The 27629-nt window shown below is 48.2% G+C and overlaps 1 protein-coding gene across 2 annotated transcripts in view; it reads left to right on the top strand.

Moving 5' to 3' along the window:
• IVD (isovaleryl-CoA dehydrogenase) overlaps positions 1 to 13410 on the top strand; it is a 16469-nt gene extending 3059 nt beyond the window's left edge. For both annotated transcript variants that reach the window (XM_057382621.1, XM_057382622.1), the window contains exons 6-16: positions 2804 to 2893; positions 4151 to 4202; positions 6818 to 6987; positions 8398 to 8491; positions 8744 to 8880; positions 9374 to 9470; positions 10527 to 10620; positions 11794 to 11875; positions 12334 to 12438; positions 13055 to 13127; positions 13246 to 13410. In XM_057382621.1, the coding sequence (XP_057238604.1) occupies positions 2804 to 2893; positions 4151 to 4202; positions 6818 to 6987; positions 8398 to 8491; positions 8744 to 8880; positions 9374 to 9470; positions 10527 to 10620; positions 11794 to 11875; positions 12334 to 12438; positions 13055 to 13127; positions 13246 to 13379 (1128 nt within the window). In that variant the 3' untranslated portion in view covers positions 13380 to 13410. The remainder of the gene's footprint in view (positions 1 to 2803; positions 2894 to 4150; positions 4203 to 6817; positions 6988 to 8397; positions 8492 to 8743; positions 8881 to 9373; positions 9471 to 10526; positions 10621 to 11793; positions 11876 to 12333; positions 12439 to 13054; positions 13128 to 13245) is intronic.
• Positions 13411 to 27629: the final 14219 nt, after the last annotated feature.

Genomic DNA, 27629 nt, shown 5'->3' on the forward strand with positions numbered 1-27629 from the left:
GCGGGGGTGTGGCGGGGCGGGCGGGCCCCGATTGGCCGCGGCCGGGCCGAGCCGCCCAATCCCCGCGCTGGCGGCGGGGGCGCGGCGTCCCCGGACACCCGGGCCGCTGCTGCACCGCACTGCCCAAGCGAGCGGCCTCCGCCTCCACGTCGGGCCTGTTGGATCGGCAGTAATCGTCAGAAATGTGATCATCGAACGCTTCGATGGGGTCGCGTCATCCTCCCAAAAACAAAKTGTTGCAGCTCTCCCGGCTTGTTCTCCTGCCTAATGGGGCACTTAAAAAAWTAGGATAATTCTTAGAACTCATCGCAGGTTACAGCTTTCTCACAAGGGGCAGCACAGGGCAACACTGATCTGTTTTGGTGACCGGTGACAGGACCCAGGGAAGGGCAGGAGCTGGGTCAGGGGAGGTTTAGRCTGGATAYTGGGAAAAGGCTCTTCCTMCAGAGGGTGGTCGGGCACTGGAACRGCYCYCYAGSCCAGTGATCACAGCCCCAAGRCTGCCAGAGCTCAAGGAACATTTGGGCAAGCTGTCAGGCACAGGCTGGGATTGTTGGGGTGCCCTGTGCGGGGCCAGGAGTTGCACCTGTTACCAAAAATGCTGGGAAAAATAAGACTCTAGCACTGTCTTTAGTGTTAGTAAGGCACTTCCTTACTCTTAACCAAGAAGTGTTTGTGTGGCTGATAAAGTTCTGACYTCCACACCAACCAAAGATGCAAAAYTTTTTCACTTACACATTTTTAGTAAACAAAGAAATGAATGTTCATTGTAAGTTGCATAATTCTCTTTGTTCATTTGTATTCTATCCTCCAWGCTAATCTGGCCCACTTTCTTTAGGCCTTTTATAATTTTTTCTCAAATGGGGAGTTTCCAACTTTCCAGGCTTTAATCTCTGTGTCTTCTAGTTACTCCAACATGTCTTTGAATGGCCATAAATTTAAGATCTCAGGTATCCAATCTTCAGCTCCTTCAGGCTTTGTTTTTTGGAGCTTGTCAGGGTTAGTTTTAGCAAACTTAAGTTTTCGGTGATTTAACAGTGAAAGTGTTGGTAAAAGAGTTAAGAGTCTGACAAAGAAACTTAAATAGTGCTRGSTAAAAGTGGGCACTGCTTACARCTAATGAAAACARCTAATTAAAAATTACTTGGGAAGGTTACATCACTTCCAACAGACTCATGAAAGCTGTGAGTTCTTCCAACTTCAAATGTTCTGTGATTCTATGATCCTTCTCTTTAATGTGTTCTTCTGTGTGCAACAGCAGCCAAGTGCTGACCATTCCCAATGTATTCCCTGCTGCCCCAGGGCTTGGAGTGAAGGGTGTTTCCTTCCCAAGGCTGCTCCACACAGGCTCCTGCCAGTGAAACCTGGAGCTACAGCCACACTTCCCAGATAATTTTGATTGTGCAAGTACATGGATGTACAAAATAAATTTACTTATTCTTCTTTCTTGCTGCAAAATTATTCCCTGCCACGTTTGTGTCATGTTTATGGCCGTATCAGCTTGAATTGATGTTTCTTTGTATTTCTGTATTCAGTAAGTGTAAAAGAAGGGGTAAAATATTCCTGTTGCCCCTGTCTGTCTGGTGGAAAAGTTAAAAAACACTGGAAATAATCTTCAGCAATATTAGTGAAGCTGTGAATTAAAAGCAGTATATGTGTTGTAAACTGGCTTAGGTATCAGGGTTGCCTGTCTGAATCCATCTTCAATCTCTAATTGATTTAARATTTTCTGTTATTATGGTTTTAAGCCTGTTTTAATTTATTTTAAATGCTTTTCTGAAGTGTAGCGCAGTCAGCTCTGTCACAATGGAAAGATATCTAATGTCTTTTGGGGYTCATTTAAGTTTATAAATCTAGCAGAGGGGAGAAAGCTTGTTGGTTAGAACTGGAATCCGGGGTCTGTGTGACTGGAAATTTAACGTATCTTCTCAATTGTAAAAAAGAGGTTGCTTGGGTTTTGGGGCTCAGAAAAAGGCAGGTGAGTGTGGGCATATTTTGATCCGTTGTTCCTGCCACTTATACAGGTTCTGGTTTAACAGCACAAGGTTTCAGTCTCTAAAACTGTTCCTTCCCCAGGATTAATGTGTGCGAATAAAGAACCAAAAAGAAAAAAATTGGGATTAAACTTTCACATAAGATGGAGACCACGTTTTTAAATCTTCTTGTTAGACTATTTAAGACACTGTATATATTTTGCTAGTATGTGTATAGACTTCTGTAGAATACATGTATGTAAGTGTTCAGASTTTAAAATATAGAAAAATATTGRGARTTTTTTAACACCTGGATCAATGAACATTCCTGGCTCTGTYGAATTTTCCCACTGTAGAAGGTAATCAGGTAGATAATATAGTTCCAGTTTGGCACACAAACACATTTTAATCAGTATCCTTGCCTATTACAGACATCTGCAGGGAATTAAATGGTGCTGTAAGTAGCTACTGGATGGGGTTAACATTATAAACTCAGTTCATCAGCTTCCAAAGTTCCCTGCCCAAAAACCTGCCTGGAACCTCAGTGCAGGCATGAGTTCAGGAACATTCTCTCATGTCAGGGTGAGATTAATGTTGAATGCTGAGAGGGACTAAAGTACATCAGTTCCTATTTAAAAGACTGAAAAAATGACTCTTTTATGTTTTATTTCAGCCAGTAACCTGAACATGGATTTCATTATGGTCTTGTGCTTCTGGGWTTGGGATGCTGGAGTTGCCTGCTGAGGGAATGTTGGCAGGATCCAGGGGAAGAAGACGACAATAGATTGCTGAGATGTAACGGATGTGTTTTTCCTCCCCTCTTTTCCCAGCTTAGACAGACCATGACAAAGTTCTGCCAAGAGCATTTGGCTCCAAAGGCCCAACAGATTGATCAGGAAAATGAATTCAAAGGCATGCGGGCAAGTATTTCATGTGTAGCTCTGAAAGCCTCTCTGGGCTTTGATCTCTGCATTAGTCCAGACAATCCCAGGCCACACAACAGGAACATGACTTTTCAAACTTCAAAGCCACAGAGAAAACCTTTATTTCATTTCCTGTTGTATCTTTTGTTACCAACTTTCAGCAACCTGGGGCAGAACCCAGTGATAACATTAATAAGATTGATAATGGTCTCATTTGGATTCTTATCATGGGATTTCTGCCTGGCCCTGTTCAGGCTCCTTCCCCAAACATGTGCTTTGTGTACTCCTGGCTCAGTCCCTTTCTTGGGCATGAGTTTCGTCTCAGATTTACCATAAAAATACTGTATGCAAATGCTGAAATATGGAGTTTGACTGTCGAGCTGCAATTTTTCCTTTCTGATAAACCCAACAAATTCTGTGCTACGGGGTGTTTTGATTGATGGAAATGAGACATCTGACTATTGGCTTTTATAAGCTCCACAAGACTCAAAAAGCTCTAAACATATGCCAGGATTTCCCAGAGTTCTGGTGCCGACATTTCCAGGGATGTATGTGCGGCTTTGAAGTGAGGTGTATAAACTTAGCCTGGCATTTCAGATGTCATCCACAGCTATTGTATGATACTTTTTGAAGTCTCTGGAGATATTCCCTGATAATTATTCCTGGACACTGAGGCCATGTGAGGGCACTCACCTATGTGTCCATCACGTAGCATAGGAAAGGAGCAGCAGCAAGATGGCTCCAACAGGATCTGTGTGGGCCTCCTTTGTGACAACGTCCTTTGCTGCTGCATTTTGTCATGGCTGTAACATTTTTTTTAATCTCTCCTAAGGAGTTTTCCTTGGCTTTAGTTGCCAGCTCCTGTTTCACTGGAAGAGTTTGAAAGTGCCAGCTCATAGCAATTCTTCATATTTCCAGGGTTTTAGTAATGGATAGTTTACTATTTCATAAAAAAATTTCCTTAGAGTGGGCAAAGAATTAAATCTTAGGAGTTGCCCTTCCAGAATTAAATTTAGGCATGTGAATTGTCACTGAATTCCACAAACTCCTTCTGTGTGTAGCATAATTAGTCTGTGTGGTTTCTCAGTTCCAAGGATGGAGCTGCACTGCGGGAGGAATAGGTATTGATGTATTTGCCTCATTCCCGTGATATCTCACAGGTAAATTATTGTGTCCAGTGAGCTGCCTGGGGAAACTTGTTATGCTGGTGCCCAGACTGCCAGTTTGGGCTGATTGCTTTTTCTGTATTCCTAGGACTTTTGGAAGAAACTGGGAGAACTGGGAGTTCTGGGAATCACAGCCCCTGGTAAGTCTGTTTCCATCTTTTACCTTCTGATGCATGACTCCTCAAACACTTAAACTTGCACTTTCCAGTTCACAGCAGCCTTGTCTGTGATGTGACATCCATTTTGTCCTATCTTTGTGTTTCAAAAAACTCTTTCCCAACTGTTATTATTCTTCTCTGACTTTGAATCCTTTTTCCTTGTTAGACAAAATGCCTTTCACAATTTAAAAGCACAGYTCAGAAATGGTTGCTCCAGATGTAACATATGTGTCTCAAACTTATTTGTGCCTTTCTAATATGAAGCAAGTTTTGAAGGAGGAGAGCTAGAGATAAAAGTATCCCAGAACAAGTATCCATCTGTAATGGGAGGAGTTAAAGGGTCTAAAATAATGCCCTGGAAAGCTGTGATAACTAATGGAGAGGTGACCAAAGCCTGATGACTAATGGAGAGATGACCACAGCCAACCAGTCAGGAAAAAATCAGGGGAAATTATATTCAGCCTTGTGCAGCTTAATGAAAAGTGTTGTGATGAGTGTTACAGATGAGTGTGGCTGTGCTGAATGTACTGAGGCAGGGTAATGAGGAGAAGCCCTTAGTGGAGAAAAGAGGCTGCTGGGGCCTTTCTTTCCCCATGGAAAAGTCTGTTTTCTAGATGTGGCTRTGCAAAGGCTCTGCAGAATCCGGCTGAATAGCAATGCGTCAGAATAATGCCTTTGCCTTGCTTTCAGTGCTGAAAGACCCTGCATTTCTGTTTCTTTCTGTCTCCTCTTCCCCATTTACTGCTGCTYCTGTTTCTCCTCACTCTTACCTTCTTTCTTGTTTGATGTTGTGCCTGAGGCTTACAGCAGTTTCCCACACTATAAATAAGCCATCCCCTCACGAGTCCTGTCCTTGATTTCCTCAAAGGTTTACCTCTCAAACCCTCCTACACCCAGGATTTTTCACCTTGTTTTGGATTGTAGAGTTGTGTGTTTCTTTATTGACATTGGTTTTGTTGGAGGAGGTAGAGACTAGGATGTGAACATYGTGTGGAATCTTAGGAGGGTGTACACAATTAATTGGCCGGTTCGGATACCGGTGCATCAAGTCTGTTAAGGGAACATTTTAAGTAAAAAGTGCTGTTTGTTTTCTTCCTAAACCTGAGAGAACTGTGGTATTTGTAGTTTTCCATTTGTTTTATAAAGTGCAAAGTGAAGAAATGCAAATATGTAGTTTCCATGGGATGATAATGCAGGCATGTCATATACAAAGAGCAGCTTTACAAGGGCAGTGTCATTTGAAATCACATCATGGTTTGTGTTGTGAGGAGGTGTCTGGCAGGGTCATTTTCCTGTTCCTCATGCAGTGCAAAGCAAACCTGGATTTGTGCTGCTCACAATTTCTTTGTTCTTGTGGCAAAAGCACCAAACCCAGCCATTTTATAGGAGTTGATAAAAAACTCTCTTGGTTTGGCATATATGAGAAATTGTTCAGCCCATCTTTAAGGGTATTGATAGCAAACCCTATACTTKGGTTCGTGGTAGAGAGAGGAGATTTCAGAGGATAAAGGGCCCAGCAGATAAAGGCTGGAGTCGAAATGAGGGACATGGGAGGAAAGGCTGCCTGTGATGCCCGTGGCTGTGGTGTGAATTTGAGGAATTTGGGACAGCAGCCCCTTGGAGCTCTGCACTTTGGTGACTCTGAGCACACACAGAGATTTGCTCTTACCCTTGTCGCTCTTGCTTGCAGCTTCCACGTTGATGATGAGTAAGTGCTCCCAGCTTATCTCCCCGGCTGCTTCTCAATGTTTATGTCCTGTTGTAGTGCTTCTCTTAGCAGTACAACACTTGCTTCCTACCCCCAGAACAAAGTATTTAGGTTGGGAAGTATTTGTGTGTATATAAACGTGTTTGTAGGAACATGTGTGTATACTTATGTAGGCTATTGGCTCCTCAAGGCTGTTACACATTTTTCAGCCTTCTCTTTTTACCTGCCTTCTATCACCCTGTTCTACTGTGTGACTTTAATCTTTATCATTAGTTTTAGTCTCAACTCCATGTGCCTAGCTGGTTCCCAGTGCTGCTCTGTCTCTCTTCATCCTCTCTTGTCCCTGAGGAATTACATTTATGGATCATTCTCCTTCTGAATTRGCCACTCATCTAAATTCTAACATCCTGCACATTTGTGGGCTTAGAATAGTCCTCAGTGCCCCATTTTTTGAGCAGTCTGAGGATTCCTCATTTGTTTTGGGGCAAACATACATGGATTTTACAAACCTTGCCTGTGTTCCTTTGTTCTCACCYTAAAGAGGTTGCAACTTGGTGATTTGGTCTGTGATAATACTAGAGTTGATAAGAAGGAYTCATTATTGTGCAATGTCAGTAGCATGTTTGAGATATGTCCATCTGTGGGGTCTACATATAAACTATGTTCTACAAGTAAATTATGGATAAGACTGAAGGCAAAATATCCCTATCACTTTAAGATGAGAAAACTGAAATTCAGACAGAATGGAGAAAGCCAGAAGCACCCAGGTCAGGACAGCAACGATAAAACCAGAAACATTCCAAGTGTCTTGGATGCYACTGGAAACTGAGCCCAGGCTTGGGATCTTGTGCCCCTGGTGGGTAACACAAGCTTTTTCCTCTCCTGCCAGCGGAATACGGTGGATCTGCYCTGGGATACCTGGACCACGTGCTGGTGATGGAGGAGATCTCCCGTGCATCGGCRTCTGTGGGGCTCAGTTACGGTGCCCACTCCAACCTGTGCATCAACCAGCTCGTGCGCAACGGCAACGAGGCCCAGAAGCAAAAGTACCTGCCCAAGGTACGTGGCTGCAGGAGGGACAGCACTGGAAAACATTTAGGTTCTGGCTGCAAGGATGAATGTCTTTCACAGTGTGTAACATCTTAAACACCAAACCTTAGGAAATACTGAACTTGCCAAACTTGGACTTCTCTAGTTTRTCAATTTTTGTTCTGTTAATCCATATTAACCTTATCCCATGCCCAGGTCCTTGTCTGCTGGCAGCACAGCCCAGCTCTCTGGAGCTGTGTTACTAAAAGACACTTTGAGGTGACACTGGAGGAAATTCTTTCAAATTCCCAAATAATTTTGAGATCTCTGAATGAGAGTCACTGCTTTCTTATGTTCCCCATTTCTCACTGCCCAAATGCTTGGGTTTGCCTATTAATTGACTACATGTGAAACTTCATCATCACTTGTGGTATTGATGTTATAACTCAGAAGTGCATTAAATAGATTTCAGTTTCTAAAGGCATGGAAAAACAATGAGCACATTGAATCCCAGCTACTGAGGTTATCGGTGAAATTATCAGCACAAGAAACTTGATTTAAACTACGTGCAAAGTACAGTGTCACTTCCTCAAAGCACTGTGCAGCCTGCAAATGYGAATTGTCCTCCTTCCTCAGATGTATTTTCATGCTTCATTCTCTGCCTTTCAATGAGATGTGAAGTCACTTCAGCTCTGACTTGTTTTGGTTCCTGACAGAGCACTTAAAGGTGCTTAACTAGAGTTGAGCACTTCATGAGGACTTCTGTAGCAATGCACTGATGGATTGAATTGGTTAAACATACCTTAAGCATTGAGTCTGCTTTTAAAAAAAAATAGAGATCAAAAGGAGGAGAAGATGGATGAAAGTACACAGGGAGGGGGGAAAAAAAGGCAAAAAGAAAAGGGCAGGATGAAATAACAGTGAAGAGGAAGCAACAGCTCTGCCRGAGCCTGGTGTGAGCAGGCACAGGAGGAGGGTCCATCTGCTGTTGTAGGGTGAGTGTGGTGGGACTAGACTGTGAGAACATTGCAGAGAACTTTCCCATCCTTTTTCACTCCCTTGTTGGCCTTTTGTGTTCAGCAGCTCTTGTTTGTATAAAAGGGCAGCAGAAAGCCCAGGCAGGAGCTGGGGACAGGCATATGGCTGCCTGCATGGTTCCTTGGCACCCTCCTCGTGTGTTGTGCAAGCAGGGCTGTGCTTGTCTAGCTCAGACAGAGCTGAGTCACCCTTCTCATCCCACTGGGATTTGGTTCTGTTCCCTCGGCACAGCACGGGGGAGCTGTGGGAACAGCACAAGGGAACAGCAGCTCTCATTTGAGTTCTTGCAGAGAACAGCTACTCTGGGGGTTCAGTGCAGGAAAATAGCCAGGGGGGCTGAAGAGGGAACACAAACGCTGCTGCTGGTCTTCATCTTCTGCTAGTATTTGTCCTTTCTTCCAGCTAATCAGCGGGGAGCACATTGGAGCCTTAGCCATGAGTGAGCCCAATGCTGGCTCTGATGTTGTGTCCATGAAGCTGAAAGCAGACAAGAAAGGTAAAGCCTGTCCTGTGCTGCCCAGAGAGGTGCTGGGATCCCCATCCCTGGAGATGTTCAAGGAACAGCTGGGCATGGCACTCAGTGCTCTGGKCTGATTCACAAGGTGGGGATGGGGCCAAAGGTTGGACTCGACAAACTTGGAGGTCTGCTCCAACCTAAGGGATTCTGGGAAGCCTGTTAGGGAATAAGTGGAGAGGGAATACCAGTGTTGCTGTCAAGAGCTAACAGATTTCATCTCTTGGCTTCCAGGAGATCACTTTGTTTTGAATGGGAACAAATTCTGGATCACCAATGGGCCGGACGCAGATGTTCTCATCGTCTACGCCAAAACTGACGTGAACGCTGTCCCCGCCTCCCGAGGCATAACTGCCTTCATCGTGGAGAGGGTAGGTTCAGTCATCCCCACAGGGCTTTGGAGTAGAATCCTTCACCACAACTGCCTCATTTGGAAGTCAGCTGGTTTTCCTTCCATAGSTATCAGCCTCTTCTTCAAAGACAAACTGCTTTCTGCCTTTCAGGCGGAAAAGAAACCTTTAATAAAATAAAATCCGAGATCAGTAAACCTTCTGATGGACATAACTTAATTATTAGAATAGGTCACTTACTGGCAGAGCTTCCAAACCTTGCTGTCAGAGAGCCTGTGTTGGCAGCTATCCAAATAATTTATTTATTTGCTGTTTATGTGCATATGTGTGTGTTTTTCTGTCCATTTGCTTTCTTTTGCACTTAGACCTGGTCTTGTTCCTAGGTCACTTTATCTCATTCCTGGCACCCTACACATGTTTCTGTGGTCAGTGGAATTTCACAAATCCCTCATGATTTTCTTTAGTCTGGCAGAACTGAGACATGAAATGTATTTTTACTGCCTTGACTTTTCAGGGAATGCCGGGTTTCAGGACAGCSCAGAAGCTGGATAAGCTGGGAATGAGAGGGTCTAATACCTGTGAATTGATCTTTGAAGACTGCAAAATCCCCGGTGAGTTGAGTTGAAATCATGGTGGTTTCCTTTCTTGATCAGATAAATGGGATCACTAATTGCACACATGTTCAGCCCGTGACCTGCAGGGCTTTGCTGATGCTTATCTGCTCTCTGGCAGCCTCTGAGGGAACTGGTGGAACTGGAAAAGTGCARTCCTACTGGATTGCAGGGAGGGAGCACATCCCTTGTCAGGCCACTGCTCTTTCATCCTCAGGGACCTAGTTCTTAACTGCTGCTTCTCCAAAGCCTTGCTGAGGCTTCCCAAGAAACTTGTTTCCGTTAGAGCTCCCACCTTGTATGGAGGTGAGCTGCTTTGTGTTGAAGGTTTTTCACTGGAACTATCMAAAAGGCTTTTGTAATATTTCTGAGTTCTTTTGGGGCCAGGGCTTGAAAATTCATATCCTTTCCCTTGTTAGCTAGTACAGCAGAGGCATCTGTWATAGCAATATTTGTTATTCCAGTGGCAATTTTTGTTGATATAAAAATTCCAGCCTTTCTCAAGCAAATGGAGAAGATTTCTTATCCAGAATCATACAAACATTTGCAGGACAAGGAGCGCTCCCGCTCCCCATTTACCTTCAAAAGCTAAAGTGGAAGAGTTTTCAGCTGAAGTCTGATATTTCTAGCTGTATTGGATCTCTCCACCCTGAAATCATAAAGGCCAGTGCTGCAGTCCTCTGATCACGTCCCGGAAATCATCCACAGAGAACAGAATGTTCTCATGGAAAAGGGATAATAATGTGGAGAAGCACATCACTGCAGTGTTGGAAGTTAACACACTTGGCACTCCAGCCATTAATGCTCCTGATCTTTGGCTTTGGAAGCTGAAACCRTTTTCTCAGGAAATTGTTCAGGCTATTCAGTCATTTTTCATAGAATCCCAGGATGGTTTGGGTTTGAAGGAGCCTTAGAGCTCATCCAGTCCCACTCCCTGCAACAGGCAGGGACACCTTCCACTATCCCAGGTTGCTTCTCCCTGCAGTGAATACAGTTCCTCAGAGAGCAGCTTGTCTGAGTTTTACACATAAATCACTTTTCCTTTGCTGTTTTYAGCTGAAAATGTCTTGGGGACACTGAGCAAGGGAGTCTACGTTCTGATGAGTGGATTGGACCTGGAGAGGCTCGTGCTGTCCGGGGGCCCCCTAGGGTAAGGCTKTGTCATCTTTTATAAGTTGTAATGCCAGAAGGGTCCTTGATGATTGCCAAGCCTGGTGGGGATCCCTTGGGAGCTGCARCTCTTGATAGGATGTGTCCTGGATGGAGAACTGGGTTCTTGGGGCAGCAGAAGAGGAGAGGCTGGGTCAGACGTGTAAAGGAAGCAAGGTGCAAGGAGATCATGTGGCTGCTGGGTGTCCCAGCCAAAACCAGCACAGAGTTCCAGCACCAGCACAGCTGCTCCACTGGACTGGACTCTCCTGGAGGTGCTCAGGGCCCTCTGAGCTGCCACCGCTCACTCACGTGTGCTCTGCCTCATCCCTGAGCTCTCAGCTCCTCATGCAGTGGTGTTCCAGTTTGAAAGCATCTCTGTGGAGCCCCCTGTGAGGGGCAAGGGATAGGAGAAGCAATGCCAAAAAGAATGTTTGCATGTCTGCCTTCCAGTGCCCACAGACCYTCCAGGGCAGGCTTTGGAAATGATCAGTCTTGATATAAACATTTCCAGAGATGATAAACCTGCCTCAGTCCCCATTTGCTGGTTTRTGTGTCCTTACATTGTGTATTACTCAGGGAATAACCAGCTTGTGATTTGTGTTATCAATTCCTTAGAATCTAACACACTGTCCAGGGAGTCACAAATTGGTTTGTTCTTCATTTATTCAATCCTTAAGCTCCCCAGTAATTACTGGCACCCCACAGTCCTTTTGTCCTACTGAGTGGTCTCTCTGGGCTAATCCTCRTGTGGAAAGAGCAACTTCCACAAAGCAGGAGGAGGACTTTTCCYCCTCCTTGTTCTTGCCTGTGCTTTTTTTTTATGGTTCTGGCTAGTACTCCTTGAGTTGGGGGACTCTGGAGATGTGAGGGAGAACAAACTGCCCTGGCTGTGGTTGTGAGAAAGCTCTTCATGTCTCAGTCCCCTGAATTAAAAGATCAGACCAGACCTTCCCAGAATATCCCAAATGAGCACTAGGGGGAAATATGGGATGTTTGGATTTTAGTCTTAACCTTATTTGAGTGGAGCTGTAGGAAGACAACAGGGTGAGAACCTGTTTGAACCTGTTTGAACTCAGCTGTGAGAACYTTTTTGCCTTGGTTTACACTTCCAAAGTTAAATCATTATCAACTAATAGTTCTGCTGTTTCTCTTTTCCCTTTGCTCTTCTTAGGCTCATGCAAGCTGTTCTAGACCACGCAATTCCATACCTGCATGTCAGAGAAGCATTTGGACAGAAAATTGGCCACTTCCAGGTGAGGTAGAAAAGGAATTGGGAATTTTTGTCCTCTTTTCTCTTTAAACTGGGAAGAATGAGAGCTTTGTCATGGTGGGAGCTCTGCATGGAGAATGTCACCTGGTGTTTATGCTGGGGCAGCGTGATGTGATAATGAGCAGCCTGGGCTACTGGAAGGCTCCTGCTCATGGCAAGGAGATGGAACTGAATGAACTTTGAAGTCCCTTCCAATTCAGCGGATCTTGGGATTCTGTGATGTGGTGAGAAGGTGGAAGATCTCTGAGCCTGCTCCCATGAGGTCGCTGTGGRTGGGTGAGGGACTGTGGCTGGTATCTGGGGCTTTGTGAATTAACAACCTCCAGCTCCCTCCTGTCTGCTGGGTCCATGTCTCCTCCTGTGTCGAGTTTCTCTCAGSTATTTTGGGGATCGGGCGATCCCCCTCACCTTTGTTAATTAATGTCCCTTGTCTCTGGGCAGCTCATGCAGGGCAAGATGGCAGATATGTACACACGGCTCATGGCGTGCCGGCAGTATGTCTACAACGTCGCCAAAGCCTGTGACCAGGGCCACTTCAAYGCCAAGGTGAGCTCAGCTCCTACCTGGGCTCTGTGTCCTGGGGCAATTCCTCCAGCCTCAGAGCCTCTCTACAGGATTCTCGAAAGGAAAGAGCCTTTTTTTCCCACCCAAAACACCTTTTTTTCCCTTACAAGTTTAAAGCAAGCCGCCTTCTACAAGGCAAGAGATTTAGATCAGTAGGTGTTMTTTGGAAGCCCAGACAGATGTCCTGGCTATTGTAAAGGCTGTAGCAGTTTGTTAGAGGTGTTGTCACCTCCACCTGTCACCATACCTCTGTTACTGGAGGATGTTGAGTATTTAACAGCAGGAACACAGAGCTCTGCATCCCATATCAAATCCCATTGGTCTCCTGGGGGATTGATGAACATTTCTGAGAGACTGACTTCTCTGGTGCACTCTTTTTTTACCATTTTTCCTTCTAATGTGTTCATGTGGCCTTTACAGAGCTGCCGTGAGTRTTCTGTAGTGACAGGGGCACTGCTGGAGCTCCCTGTCCCTGTGCTTTGGGATCAATAGTTCAGGGTTCTTAGCAGGTGTCTGTAGAGTGATGACAGGGTGAGGGCAGCACAGGGATTGGAGATGTGACACMTTTCCTGAGTGTCCCACTGTGACTGTCCCATAGGACTGTGCTGGGGTGATCCTGTACTCGGCAGAGTGTGCGACRCAGGTGGCCCTGGACGGGATCCAGTGCCTGGGTGAGTCTCTGATGGCTGCACAGAGCCAAGCACGGCGCAAGAGCATTTCTCTCTGCTGTCCCCCCCTCAGCCCTGAAACTGGGGATGATGGGGACTTCTGGCATGTTTTGGGTCGCAGGTGGGAACGGTTACATCAACGACTACCCCATGGGGCGCTTCCTGCGCGATGCCAAGCTCTACGAGATCGGGGCGGGCACCAGCGAGGTGCGCAGGCTCGTCATCGGCAGGGCCTTCAATGCCACCTTCAAGTAACGCCACCACGAGCAGCAGCACCGTCGCCACCACGAGCAGCAGCACCGTCACCACCACGAGGCCTTGACCCTGAGACTGGAGCGCACAACTCGGCTTCTTCCTGCCTGCCATTCCAGCATCATCTCTTGTGGACTACCCTCCACCTGCTCTGGGAACAGATGCTGCTGGATTGGGCTTGAACAAAATGAATCGGAGGGTACATGGAAGGAGAAATGGTTTTTCTCTTTTGTGATCATCCTGATTAATGCTGTTTGTGAGCTGTTGATTTTCAGCATTGCAGAACAGAGTTCATCCCCCTACCAGGCAGGCTGGAGGTTCATCCCCCCACTGAAAGTCTACCCAAAACCACCAAAATGAACAATGAGGGAACAACTTTGTTCTTTCCAAAAAGCCCTGAGTGCCATTAAACAGTTAGAATTTTGTATATTGCCATTGGAAGGTGAAACTTCCTACTGTGACCTTCCAATGGGATTAATACCTTCCATTTTAGGAACTTAACACAACCACATCGTGGGGTCACTATCATGAAAGCTCAAAATCATCCTACRCAAGCAGTGTTTGAAGTGATGATTCCAAAAATCTGCTTGAACCCCTTGTGTGTTTCTTTGCAGAATTCCTTTCCTATTTGCAGAATTCCTTTWCTGTTCCAGCTACTTCTTGAGGTATTTGGGTGCAGACCTGAGTCCTTGCTGTGCTGACTGACTGCTCCTGCCAGGTCATTCYCTCAGAGCTGTCACCATCCATCGTTTTGGGGACAGTTAACACATCACAGCTGTGTTGTGACATCCATGGATGAAGCAGGCAGAACAAGCCGACTTCTTTGGGGTTTGGTTCCCTCTGAACATTGTTGTTTTGGCCAAGCCTGTCCTCACACTCCACCTCTGGGCAGCTGAGCRATGTGTTTGTGGGTGATCCCAGTGCATCTTGTATCCAGCAAATTGGGGCTTATTCAGCTTTTTTGAGGAAATTGCGGAGCATCCTGCCAGCCTTTAAGCATTAATCACAAATGGAAACAAAAGAGCTGCTGGAAATGTGATTGAACAGTTAATTAAACAGTTGCCATGTAGGCAGCTCCCAGCAGTTTTAACAAAACTCTCCTTCAAGTGTGTATTTTTTTGGTTGCAGTTGACACCTGTGTATACCAGGTGACAGTAGACTAACACAGAATTTAAAAATGCCAGRAATTGATGACAGTTTTCCGGAACTGCCAGGTAGGTCGCCAGAAGTTTGTAAAAGTCACACAAAGAGCCAGAAAGACCTTCTAAAGTCCTGGTGGTAGCACCTTCCTCCAAAACTTCATATTTATTCAACCTCAGTGGGTGGCTGTCACTCAGGAAGTGTCCCAGGGTTTAATTTTCAGCCTAAATCTCTGGATAGAGGGTGGACAGGGATTCCCTGCTGGGAATATCTGGTTGAGCTGCATCTGAAAATGCTGTGGAAGTGAACCTTGAGGTCCACTTCATATGGGAAACACTCAGTGCATTGCTGTACATGTATGTAAGAATTTAGTTATGTGACCATACATTTATGTTTTACTACAAAATGATTCCTGGATCACTGTTAAGATCCATCCCTGCCAGAGACATTTTCTAGGGAGTGTCGGAGCCATGACAGGATGGTGTGAGAATTCAGATTGTTAAAAATAGGTTTTCTAAGRTGGAAGGAACGCAGAAATTTTTAAACCTGTCCTTCAGCACTGGAGAGGCCTAGTTTTAATACACATAATAAATAATGCCTTCATTTTCCAGGCTTATCAGAACCTTGGAGTTGAAAGTAAAATGAATCAATATCTATCAAATCTCGGGACAGGAACAGGGAGAGATTCATAAATCCTCAGCAGGTCTGTGTTATTCAAGTCTCACTGCTTCCACAGCAGCTGCCTTGGGAAAGGGATGGGAGAGCTTTTGTGGGTGGAAGTGGGTTAATCTTTATACTGTACTAATAAAATAAGCTTTTCCTGTGGCCTGTGCTCCTGGGATGTCCCAGCAGAGGGGAGATGCAGCCTCTGGTACCCACCAAAGCTCATCCAGGCTGGCAGCAGCCAMGGTGTTGCTTTCCCTGCCTATCTCTCCTTCTTCCCATCTGCAGCTTTTCCCTGTACTTCTCATTTAAAAGAAATGCATTTGGAGATTGATGCAGGCTGTGCCTCAGGCCTCCTCTGGAGAGCAGCAGAGCTAACAAGGAAAACACGGGGGGCCGTGCCTCTGGATATGGTCTGAACCGTGTCTGCTGTGGATATGTGATGGAAATTGTCCTGGCCTGACAGCCTTTGGCTGGTGGCAGGGCTGATGTGCTGCATCTTCCCCGTTTTTCAAGATCCTTGCCGTGTTTGCAGCTGGCTGGCCACTGAGCAGAGAAGTCATGGAGAGTACAGGGAATTATTCATGAAGATATGCACTGGGTTGCCCTGGCTGGRTGCAAACCTTWAAAACACCTTCTCCCCACCATTCCCTCCTTCCAGCTCTATCTCCTCTGCCCACWGCAGCGCAGGGAGATGGGAACGGTGGTTACAGTCAATTCATCACAAGTTGTTTCTGTCAGAGAGAGGAGCTGAAATCCTTCCCATGCTCCAGTGTGGGATCCCTCCCACAGGAKACAGGTCTCCATGAACTTCTCCAGTGAGTCCACCCCGTGGGCAGCAGTTCTCCATGAACCGYTTCATTGTGAATCACAGAGTCCTTCAGACACAGCCTGCCCCAGGGTGGATTCCCCATGGGTTTCCTGCTGGGAAACCTGCTCCAGTGTGGGCTCCTCTCTGCATGGGTCTGCAGATCCCTGCACAGGCACAGGCCTCTATGGGTTCACAGCCTCCTCTCAGGCATCCCCCTGCTCCAGTGTGGGCTCCTCCATGGGCTGCAAGTGGATCTCTGCACACCCATGACCCTTCCTGGGCCGCAGGGGACAACCTGCTCCATGGGCTAGGAGAATCTCAGCTCACACCTGGAGCAGCTCCTGCCCCTCCTTCTGCACTGACGTGGATGTCTGCAGGGCTGCTCCTCTCACATATTCACACGCCACTCCTCTGGACCCAATAATAATCTGCATATGAACTGTATTTTTCTTCTTAAATGTGTTATCCCAGATTATCACCATTATTAAAAGGATGGTTATCACCATTCCTGATTGACTCAGCCTTGGAGCTGCCTGGAATGGGCTCTGCTGGATGTGGGGGAARCTCCTGGCAGCTTCTCACAAAAGCCACCTCTGTAGTCCCCTGGCTACCAACACCTGGCCATCCAAACCCAGKACAAGGTAATAGAGAATTTATTTCAGTAGTCTGGGATTTGGAATGAGGTTCAGTTAGTGACAGGGAGAGAGGGTGTACTCTAAGCTGCACTGGGGAGGTTCAGGTTGGCTATAAAGAATTCCTTTACAGAAAGGCCATCAGGCATTGGAAGGAGCTTCCCAGGGAGGTGGTGGAGTCCCCATCCCTGGAGGTGTCCAAGAAACAGCTGGACATGGCACTCAGTGCTCTGGGCTGCGTGACAAGGTGGGCATCGGGCACAGGYTGGACTCGATGATCAGCTTGTGGTAGAAAAGCTGGCCTTGCACTGAGCTGGGGCACTGCCAGTGTTTGATCGACAAACTCAAGGGAAATGGAAGATATGGTGGGGAAGATGGGCTGGGATCCCCGGTGTTCTGCCTCGTGCCTCTCAGGGCAGAAGGGACCACAGCTCCTTCCAGTTTTGGACACAGCTTGAGTTTAAAGAGAGGCTGTGCTTGYGGGGCTGCCCGCAGTGTGAGGGAGCTCTTTGCTGTATGAACACACCAGGGACACGGTGTCAAAATCTGTCTGTGAGGTAAAACTGCTGTGGATGGTCTTCGCGGGCAGCTGGGCCAGGGAGCCACAGCCCCATCGTGGGGCTGGGCTGTGGTTAAAGCAAATCTTGCCTTGTCAAGCGATGTCAAACCACACCGAGAGGTGCAGGATGTGGGAGAGGAACTTGTGTTTGTACAGGGCCTCAGGCAAGGCAATGGCTCTCCCCGACCCTCCTCAGGGACCTGGGTGCAGTGGTTTGACTCCCAGAAAAGATGTCGTGGATCCTGCTGGGACTGCCAGATGGGATTCCCAGCCTACTGCATTGCTGTGGGATGACTCAAGAGCTCGCTGTAGAGCCCCTGTCCCCTGCTCTGTCCCACTGCCTGTCCCAGGGGAGGGCAGGAACCCCCACCCCGCTTKCAGGGCAGTGTGTGCTCGTGTGTATGTGGGACAGAGGATGTGGTTTCTTGCCTGTGGAGCTGGTCCATGCGRGGAAGGGAGGCTTTAGTAACCCGTGGGAAGGATGATGCTTCCCTCCCATGCTGGGCTTTGAGCAATWTCAGTACAGGGTGACACATAACGAAAGTGTCATCGCGTCCTGATTTCGCTACRCAGAGATGTGCTGAAGCCAAGCCCTGCGGTGATGCTCCGTCCCTGCYCACGAGCCTCCCTCCCGCTCCTGCCTCCCTCCTGCAGCCCAGTGCGATGTGTTATTCAAAATTTCTGTGTGTTTAGATTCCCGCTTGCCTCARCCTCCCCGGAGCTCCAGGCAGCGCTCGCTGCAGTTCCACACCGCTGCCGGAGCAGGGACCTGCTGCTGTGTCACCTCCGTGTTCCYGCATGTGGGCGATGAGTCGGTTTCTTTCCCAGGGTGGAGTTAGAGCCCACGGAGCCACACGTATCCGCTGTCACTGCTGCAGGCATAGAGGACGCGATCGCTGCTCCCTGGCCGATCGCTGTGTCCCTGCGTCCGGCCCGGCAGCTGCCCGCTCCTCCCGCACAGCTGGGCCGGCCACGCTCCCCTCGCAGCGAGGCACCCGCTCCTCCCAGCCACGGCCCTGCAGGAAGATTAGAAAGAGATTTCTTTTCAATCTATACAAGAATTCACAACTGTGAAGGGGAGACAAAAACATTCTTGAGCCGAGGGGACAATATTGTGCGAGGGAGGCCCGGGGGGGGGCTGCAGGATTACTGTAGCGCAGCCCAGGGTCGCCCCGCTTGCACCTGCTGTTTGCTGAAAGGCTGATGCTGAGCAACAAGCAGCTGATGCTGAGGCCCAGTTGTCAGCCTGAATGGGGGAAAAAAGACTGGAGCAGCGTGCYCGCCCAAGGGAATGGCAGGCGGCCCAGTGCCAGCGGGAGGAGGCAGCCGGCCGTGGGGGGACAGCAGCCGGCTCCCCCKTGGCACGTGGAGCTCCGGGCAGACCGGGAGGTGTGGGTCTGCCTGAGGRTCTGTCATTCCAAAGGCAGCCAGGAGAAGGGGGATGATCCTGAACCTCTGAAGAGCATGAGCTCTCCCAGCCCTGAGCTGCCCCAATSGGCAGGGGATGATGTCCCCACCAAACCTGAAACTGAGGTAGCACTGCTGCAGGACACCTTGGTCACTGCTGTCCCCCAGGCAGGAGGAAGGGCACTTTTCAGGAAAAAATTCTTCATGGAAAGGGTTGTCCAGCATTGTAACTGGCTGCTCATGGAAGTAGTGGAGTCACCATCCCTGTAGGTGTTCAAGGAACAGCTGGACCTGGCACTCAGTGCTCTGGACAAGGTGGGGATTGGTCCCCGGTTGAACTAGATGGTCTTGGACATCTTTTCTAACCTAAATAATTCTGGGATTCATTCTCTGCTGCTGCTGTTCCTGCTCACAGCCCCTCATTGCCCTGGTAGGGACAATGACAGTCAGATAGAYGTGCCCTGCAGGACAAGGATCAGAGTGGCACTTGGATCACCCAGCKTTGTCACCCACAGGTGTTGAGGCACCTTGATCTCTCTGGGGTGTACAACAAGCACTGAATCACCCTGCTCAGCATATCCATTGAGCATCACTTCTGTCCCTAGCACTGCCCACATGGGGCAGGGCAGAGAGCGAACAGGGAGTTTCTGGAGGGTGTCTCAGTGGGCTGAGTCGCTTGGCATAAGCACAGCCCCCTTCTGCATGGGGCTGTCTGGTGGCACAGCTGGGACTGCCCAGAAAGGGCTTTTGCAGCCCTCTGCTGCAGGTGCCTCCCATAAGAGAGGCTGGAGTGAGCATGTTTTCCTGCAGCTSTTGGTGGGATGGAAATAATCCACATGCCCCAGGTGTCTGCAGGGCAAAGGGAGCAGTACTGGATTGATGTTCTCCCCACGAGCCAACCTGTGCCAGGGGCATTAGGAAACACCCTGTGTCCTCTCYGTGCCTTGTTGCAGAGCTTGGAGCTTCTCCGGAGGGAAAAGAAGCTCAGCATTGGTCTGAAGGAAAGAGTGGTAGCTGCCTGGTCAGCCCAACGCAGAGGAGAAAAGTAAATGGATATTTTTGCAGTCCAGCAGGATCCCTACCGTGATTTAGCGCCCGGATGCTCCTGCTGGCATGAGGAGAGGGAGCTGCGTGGAGTAGGTGGCCTGAYCCCATCCCTGCCGACCAGACACGCTCAGGAGATCCCCAGGGGTGATTTCTTTTGCTTGGGCGCAGCTGAAGCTTCCAGCACTGGGAGCCTCTGTGCAGYTCCCCCAGGCCCTGCTTCCCCAAGGAGCTGGTGTCACATCGGTCCTGAACACGCTCGCTTGGGGCTGTTGTTCCCAAGAGCCAGCGTTTCCAATGCAGCTCTGCAGAGCTTCCTCATGGGACCATGAGGGTGTGCAGAACTCAAGCTGATATGGTCTTTCCTCAATCATTATGGGGACCATCTCCTTCTCTGGGGACAGCCCTGGCTCTCACATGCCTGCTGAGATGGGACGTCACTCCCTTTGCAGGGATCCCTGTGCCCACGGGAAGAGCCAGTRTCCGCCTGGGACTTGCCACTGGTTTCTCTCCCACAGAGACAGCTGCATCACGGAGCACAGGAGCTGCCACCCTCCTGTACACTTATTCAGCGTGTCTTGGAAAACTGGCAGTCCTTCTGCAGCTTCCACAGGTGCTTTTGCTCTTAGAAAACCCCTTTCATCTCTTATTTTCTCYGTGGCAACATCTTGYRGGAGCCATAGGCAGGATCAAGCCCWTTTTGCCTCKCCTCCTTTGCACACAGGTCAGAACCTCAGCACCCCAAATCCCCAGAATTGCTGCTGGCAGCACCTTGGGATCCCCTTCCTCTGCCCCAATCCCAGGACAGGCTGGAGATGAACATCCTCAGAGCAGGAATCCTTTGCCTCCTGCTTTTTGCTTGGTTTGCCTTTGCTCCTGAGCCTAGGTGCACTGGAGGGAGGCTRTGCTCTGGCGTGGAGCTCATGCCAGGAAGCCATCAGGAGCCACAGACTAACAGGTGTTTGAAAAGCCAACACGCTCCATCAGGGCTGTTTTGAGTTGCAAAAAAAATCTGATTTTGGGGAAATGCAAAAAAACACTGTGAGCTCAGGCAGGTCCCACCTCTGGGCTGTGGTTTGTGAGAGCCCCCAAAACCCAGGTCCTGGGAAGGGCACAGGGCAGGACCAGCATCCCTTAGGAAGAGAGGGCTCATGGATCAGTAAACTCTTGGGATTCCAGGGAATCCTTTCTTCCATGGCAGCTGTGGGTTTGCCAAGGGAATTTCTTTACCCCTGCCAGRTGAGCACCTTCCCCACTGGAAGGGACTGGGCTGTACTGAGGGGTTAAGTAACTTGCCCAAGGTCACCAGGGTTGTCTGTAGCAGAGAAGAGCAAAAATCCTGTGAKCTCCTGAGTCACCATCATTTTTGAYCCATCTTGTGATTAAAAAACACAGTTTGGTGCTTCTGGATCTGGATTTGGTGTCTAACTATCARTGATTATTAATCATTATTTTCTCTGTGGGATTAAAGTGTTTCCAATACTCAACATACTCCTTTCCCTCACAGAGCCCCAAGATAACCCAAATGGGCTCATTTCTGCTGCAGGTGGACTCAGACCAAAATCAGCATCATTTTCCTCTCCCTGCCTGATACTGAGGTGGGATAAAGAGATGAAAAAAGCCACAGAACAGCCAAAAAGAAGAGGCTGAGCACAGCCTGCATGGAGGCAAGTCACTGCTGTCCTCAGACCAGTGTCTTTAATTGCTGCATTTCTTCTGCCTGTGCCCAAAGAGCTGATCCCAGGTGACGCCAGCAGACAATGTCATTTAAATCAATTATCTCCCTATTTGGAGCCATCCACCCTCTCCCTTCTTCACCGTACAGCCACAAGACCCATAATTTATTCATCCTCGGCTGCACTTAAACATCTGCTCCACTGCCATTTCAGTTTGGCAGAGCATTATCTTTAAAATTTCATGAAACATAGTGCAGGTGGCAAAATCAGAAATTAAGGATTATAATCACGGCAAAGTCGGGTTGGTGAGTCGGTTCCAGCTCAGGAAGAGAGACGCCAGGAGAGCTCCTGGGGATTTAATGCCACTCAGGTGTTCAAATCACATTTTTGTTACGTTTTCCAAAAGGTTGGTGGGATTTTTACATCCCCACTGCTCTTGGGTGCATGTTAAAGTAAGGGGAGCAYCTTGTGCTCATTCCTCCTCGGGTTGTGTTGCTGCCACAATTTTTTTCTGGTGAGGGGGTTTGTTTGAAGTGTGATATGTCCCTGAAAGGTTCATGAAGACATCTTTGCCTGCAAAATTTGGATTATCAGGATTTAACGATATCCTCCATCCTGRCTGTGCTTGTGGGAAGAAGGAACCACGCTGGAGCCATGTTACAGTTCCCTCTCCAGCCCTAGGGATGGGCTACAAAGCAGGGTTGAGCAATGCTGGTTTGAAGAAAAAATCAGAAATCCATGTGTCCCCATCAGAAATCCCTGCTTTCGCCACAGAGCCACAACCCTCTAAAACACGTTGGTTATCCGCAGTAGTTCCCTGTGTTTATAGCTAATGAGAGAGCTTTGGAAAGAAAATATTTGCTTTAGCAATTCCTCTTTCATCTATTAACCCAGTTTCCTTCGTCGCGCAGAGCTGGGTCAGAGGGATAGAGGAGCAGGAGGGAGGGCAGGGGGCTGTCTGGGGAAGTTAGAGAATTGAGACCTCTGTGCCTTTGGATCTGGATCTGGTGCTGATGATGGTAAGAGTTTCAGGATCCAGCAATTTCTGAGCCATCAGACATCCTGTCCCACAGAGGAGATCAACCCCTACTCCTCTTCCTAAGTGTTAAGAGGAAGACCAAGGGGATTATTTAGTGCTTGGCTGTGCTTTAATGCCTGGGAAGCTTCTGGAGTACAGGGGGCTTTAGATCTAGTGAAGCCCCTGACAGATAACCAGGTGATAAAAGAGCCAGCGTGGGTTTGTCATACAGAGATCACATCAAACTCCTTGAATTCCCCTCTTTGCTGAGGAAACTGGATGTGGGCATGAAGAAGCAGCCACAAATGAGATATATCCTGACTTCAGGAAGGCTTTAGACCTTGTTTGACATTTTTGGAAGGAAACAAGGCTGTTTGGGCTGGACACTGACCCACTGTGATGCACAGCTTGCTGGAAAATTCTCCCCCAAGCATGGCCAAGCTCCAGTCTTGGCRGGGCTCTGAGGGGCTTCCCTCCTCCCGTTTGGTCCCCTGCATTCCGTCTCCCTGGATCAAGGGTATTGTTTTACAGAGAGGGACCGATCAGCTTTTCAAATCCCATCCCTGTGCAGCAGGAAGGATTTCCCTAGACACCACCAGCCTTCAGTGCTGGGTCAGGAGGCACCAATCCARGCAGTCCAGGGCTATGCAGGTTATAACGTGCCAGAGAACAGAGCAGTGAGGTTTGGGRCAGAGATGATCCATCCGCACACAAATTTAAGGCAAGGCATTGGAGTAAACATGCAATGATGGAATTTTCAGGTTAGATTTTGAAATCTCAAGCATAGGAGGAAGGGAGGAGCCACCTCCAAGGGTTTGGGACTTCAATTKTATTTGGTTTCTAGAAGGAAAACAAGGTGGGGGGGGGGTGGAAGGGAAAGAGGGTGACTTTGCTCAGTTTTGTCTCCCCAGGTTTGGACAACGATCCCATCAGGACCTACTTTGTTCCCCATTTTAGCTTTGAAAGTTTATACAGCTCTGGATTCTCAGAGGGCTATTTCCAAGTTTCCATGAATGTGGAAAGGTGCTTTTATGGGATGGGAGCTGGCTGGAACCTATAGCAGTGTTCTGAGCAGACCAGTGCCCTGATTCCTCCCGCTTTTGGGGATAAGGCAGGGCTGGGGCAATCTCTGACCACAGTAATGGAATTAAGAGGATTATCAGGGTTGCTGTTCTCAGGTGGAGTTTGGGAAGTTCTTACCCCACCAGCCCCTCACACCCAAATCCATCCTCAGCACCACTCAGGGATTTTTGTGCTTCAGAAGTCTCCAACAGATCCTGCCTAAGCCCAGGCACAGACTCAGGGCTGCGAGGAGCCCCAGGGTGGGTTCCTGGGCAGCAAGTCTGTTTTGGGGTGTCAGCTGGAGGCAAGGAGCTGGGGACAGCAGAACGGGACCTAGATAGGGATGGGCAATAGTGAGGAAGGCTGTAAATAGGACAAACCCAGCTGGACAGTCGGTACCTGAGGAGCCCAAGGTACAGATCCAGCACTTCCAGGTACCCCCAGTGAGCCAGGCTTGCCCAGGGGTTCCAATTCCAAAAGCRGGTCCCCTGCCAGTGTGGAACCATCACTTTGATGGAGTGATCCATAACTTCCCTTGCTAATTGTCAAAGCATAGCACTCAATCCAGGCACTCTTCCCTTAGGAAAGGAGCTTGTCCTACCTGAACTGGCAGGAGAGCACCCCCAGGAATTGGGAACATTGCATCATTCCCATGGCAACAGCCTGGGAGGCTGCAAAGGGAGAATTATGACTTTGTTCCCTGTTCTGGCACGAGGAGAAGCTGGGCTTTACRGGATTAAGCAGATCCCAGCTCAAACATCCAGGGTACCACTGGAGGGAATAATGAATAGTAATAGCAGAATAAATGGGTTTTGATCCCAGGCTCTGTCCAAACATTATGAACAACCCAGTTCGTTAAAGTTTTGTTGGTTTCCAAGCTGGTTATAAACCCCTTGCRGGTTTCTGAGCTGGGATGGGAGAAAGACTGTACCACCACCAATTCACTTCATGGACACTTCTTGTCCAATAAACCGTTCATTAAATGTGAGGCCAAGAGTGATCACTATCATCTGGGATCCCCTGAATTAAAGTTCCTYTTACTCCAGGCACTTTCATATCTTAAAAACCCAGAAATCTTCACACTGCACGAACACTTTGGTTGGTGGAGTACAAGTCCTCACGTGAGGATCTAATGAGGATATTTGGGTTAATAACTATTTTTGCAAGATCTGCAGCAGCCAGGACATTGGGATAAGCCTGTGGCTGAGCCCAGGGCCATGGCCACTCGCAGCCAGGGGACCCACATCCTCCTCTGCGGCAGTTACCCCATTGTCCTGCACCCTTGTCATCCCTCACTCCATGCCATGGAAAGACTGCCATTGGATGGGGACTCACCATCACTGGCCGTGGTGGYTCTGCCTGTTTTCCATCTTTTTGAGTATGGCTGTTCCTCCCGAGCTATGGTGTCTCCACACCAGGGTTTTCCTGTGCTCACCCCACAACACCACCACTTGCTCGATGATCACAGCCCTGTGCAGCCCATATCCCTGAAAACCTGTTCTGTGTTTCCAAGTCAGGAGGAAATGGTGGGCTGATCCTTCTTTTTTTTTTCCTTCTCTTTTCCTCTCTCAGTGCTATCAAACATAAGTGASAAAAGATGTGGGAAGGGAAATTAAGGAGGTGCTGCCCACCCAGGGCACAGCWATTTCCCCAGCTAATTGCACATCCTCCAGATCCATTCCCAGCCCAGACTGTCCCCAGCAGCTCTAAATCCCTAAACRCTACTTGATTTACTTCCCATAGGAGACACCATCACTGGACAACCCCTCCTTTGCTCCCTTCTCTGCCTTTCTGAGTATTTGTTATTTTAAGCCAACCCCTCAGGGATTCAATTTCTGTGCAGAATGTGGGGATTTAGCCACACAGCCCATGTTAATGCTAATAGGATTATCATAGAATCATGGAATCGTTTAGGTTGGAAAAGACCTTTAAGACCATCAAGTCCAACCKTTCCTCCGGCACTGCCAAGGCCACCACTAACCCATATCCCTGAGAGGGAGATTTGCACAGGGAAACTCCAAACATTCCTGCCGGGTGCCTGATGTACAGCCRATGAGGGATGGAGATGCAGCAGCTTCAGACTGTGAGCATTGAGCCCAAATTCACCCCCCCCAGACCCCTGGGGTGAGGCAGAAGTTAACAGATGTGTGTGTGTATTTTCCCCTGACTCTGAGATGTTGTTAYTGTCTTAATGAAGACCTTGGAGTTTTTCCTGATGTCCCACAAAAAGCCCACRGAGATATTAGTCCCTCCTTGTGCTGAGCTTACTCCAGCTGCTGAAAGTGAGGAATGAAAAACAACCCTCAGGGCAGAAAACATCTCTGAGTGGGACTCTGGGTGGGCCTCAGGGTGCTGGGCATCTTTGGTAGACTGGGGACAAGAAAAGGGTAAAACACCCAGCAGTGACATTTTCACATAGAAAAATAGGAATGTGCCTGTGTCTTTGCACTGGCAGGAGTATGAAGGAGCTGACACATCTCCTCCACTGAGGAATGTCCCTGTCCCCATGWCCCTGTGCTKGTACAAGCTCCCACCCACCTGAGGGACACAAAAGAGATGAAGATTTCCTGCTGATGCAGCTGTTTCCTCTGGAAATGCAGATTGGCTGAGCGGTTCCTTCGGGATTTCTTATTAGGTTTTTCCTGTATTAATTCTGTGCAAGGAATTGTACAAGCAGCCATGGGTTTATTCCCACTGATTTTCCCAAGCTGACCACAGCTGAAGTGTTTGCCCCAGCCCAACAACCCGCAGTGGGGCGAAGGACCAGTGCTGGTTCCGCTGCAGCCCCATCCCACAACACAGATGGTCCCATAATTGCTGCTTGCTTTCCCATCCTGACTTTCTGGGACATGTGTTTTGTGTTGTGATCCTGCAGCCTCCCTGGTTTTGTGAATCACACTTCATAAAAGAATGGCTACCTTGGGAACGCGAGGCAGGACATTTATCCTTCCTGTGTACRCGAGTTTGTCACTCTGTGCCACGACCCAGCTCATAAAGCAGAGTCCTTGCTTTTAATCCTGAGTTTGCAATATACTGAAGCACACACATCCACCTCGCTCCACCGCAACACTCAGAGATGCTCTTAACTCTTACTCCTGTGATTTTTTRCTTTAATTTAATCCAGTCTCATTTCCTGACTGTGCTGGTCCCCATTGGGCTCTTCACATTGTCCCTCTGTTTTTTCCCTCCATCAATAAATTATATATATTATATCTATTATATATTCCTTACTAAAACACTCTAAAGTGTTAAGATGAGAGGTGAAATAAGAAATAGAACACAGCAATCGCCTTTTGTTTGCTGAACTTCCTTGGCACTGCTGCTTCGTAGACAATACTGGATATAAACAGCATGAACATTTCTAAAACTAAAATACATTAAAATAAATGATAAATATGACCTTTGTAACAGCAACAGCACCAAAAAGCTGCAGATGATTCCCTGAGACACAAATAGAGTAATCAGAATTTTTCCCGATAGGTTATGAGATGGCTGCTTGACACCTCTGTGCTGGCAGAGACCCCTCTTCCAGCCTGAATCCCTCCTGGCTTCTTCCAGTGGAAAAAGTGCAATATTTCACCCAGCTAAAACCGAGCAAATTCTGATGTTTAAACAGAAATCTCAGAGGAAGCTGACTGTGTAACCACAGCTGGTTTGCTGCAGACCTGAACACTCACAGCCAATTTGCTTTTTTGGTGTAAYAGAATTCCAAGTCAGTCCATGGAGCTCCACCAGGGATTCATTTAGCCTTTTGTAGTTACTGGGTTAACCCTGAAAGGGGAAGGAAAAGGAGGAAGGAAGGGACTACCAAAACTCATCTCTTTGCCAGCAAGCCAGGGCATCTTTTCTGTGGAGACATCAGGTGGGGTGGGATCACACAGCTGGATTTGGGGATGTTTCTTGGTGGGGGAGATGCCTGGAAAAGGCAGGATCCCGGTGGGATGCAGCTGAGATGTGCTGAATGAAAGACWTTTTGACCCAGCCCTGTCACTGCAGCCAGACCACATAAAGACCCAAGTGCAGAGATCCGAGGATGGGTTTATCCCCATGTGCGGCCACGAGGCTGTTTGGGAAGGTGGGGCTGGCCATCCTCCCCCTCACAGATGTGCCGAGCTCTTCCCTGCAGCCAAGTCCTTCCCTGAGGCCCGGCCGAGGAACCAGTCGGTGCAGGATCCTCSGCACTGCTGCTCCTAGTGTGGGAGCTTACTCGGATTAAGGCTGTTGCTTAAGCTCCCATGCCT

Source organism: Malurus melanocephalus, unplaced genomic scaffold (assembly GCF_030028575.1).
Source record: "Malurus melanocephalus ecotype Western Australia unplaced genomic scaffold, MMel_1.1 scaffold_577, whole genome shotgun sequence".
Classification (NCBI taxonomy): domain Eukaryota; kingdom Metazoa; phylum Chordata; class Aves; order Passeriformes; family Maluridae; genus Malurus; species Malurus melanocephalus.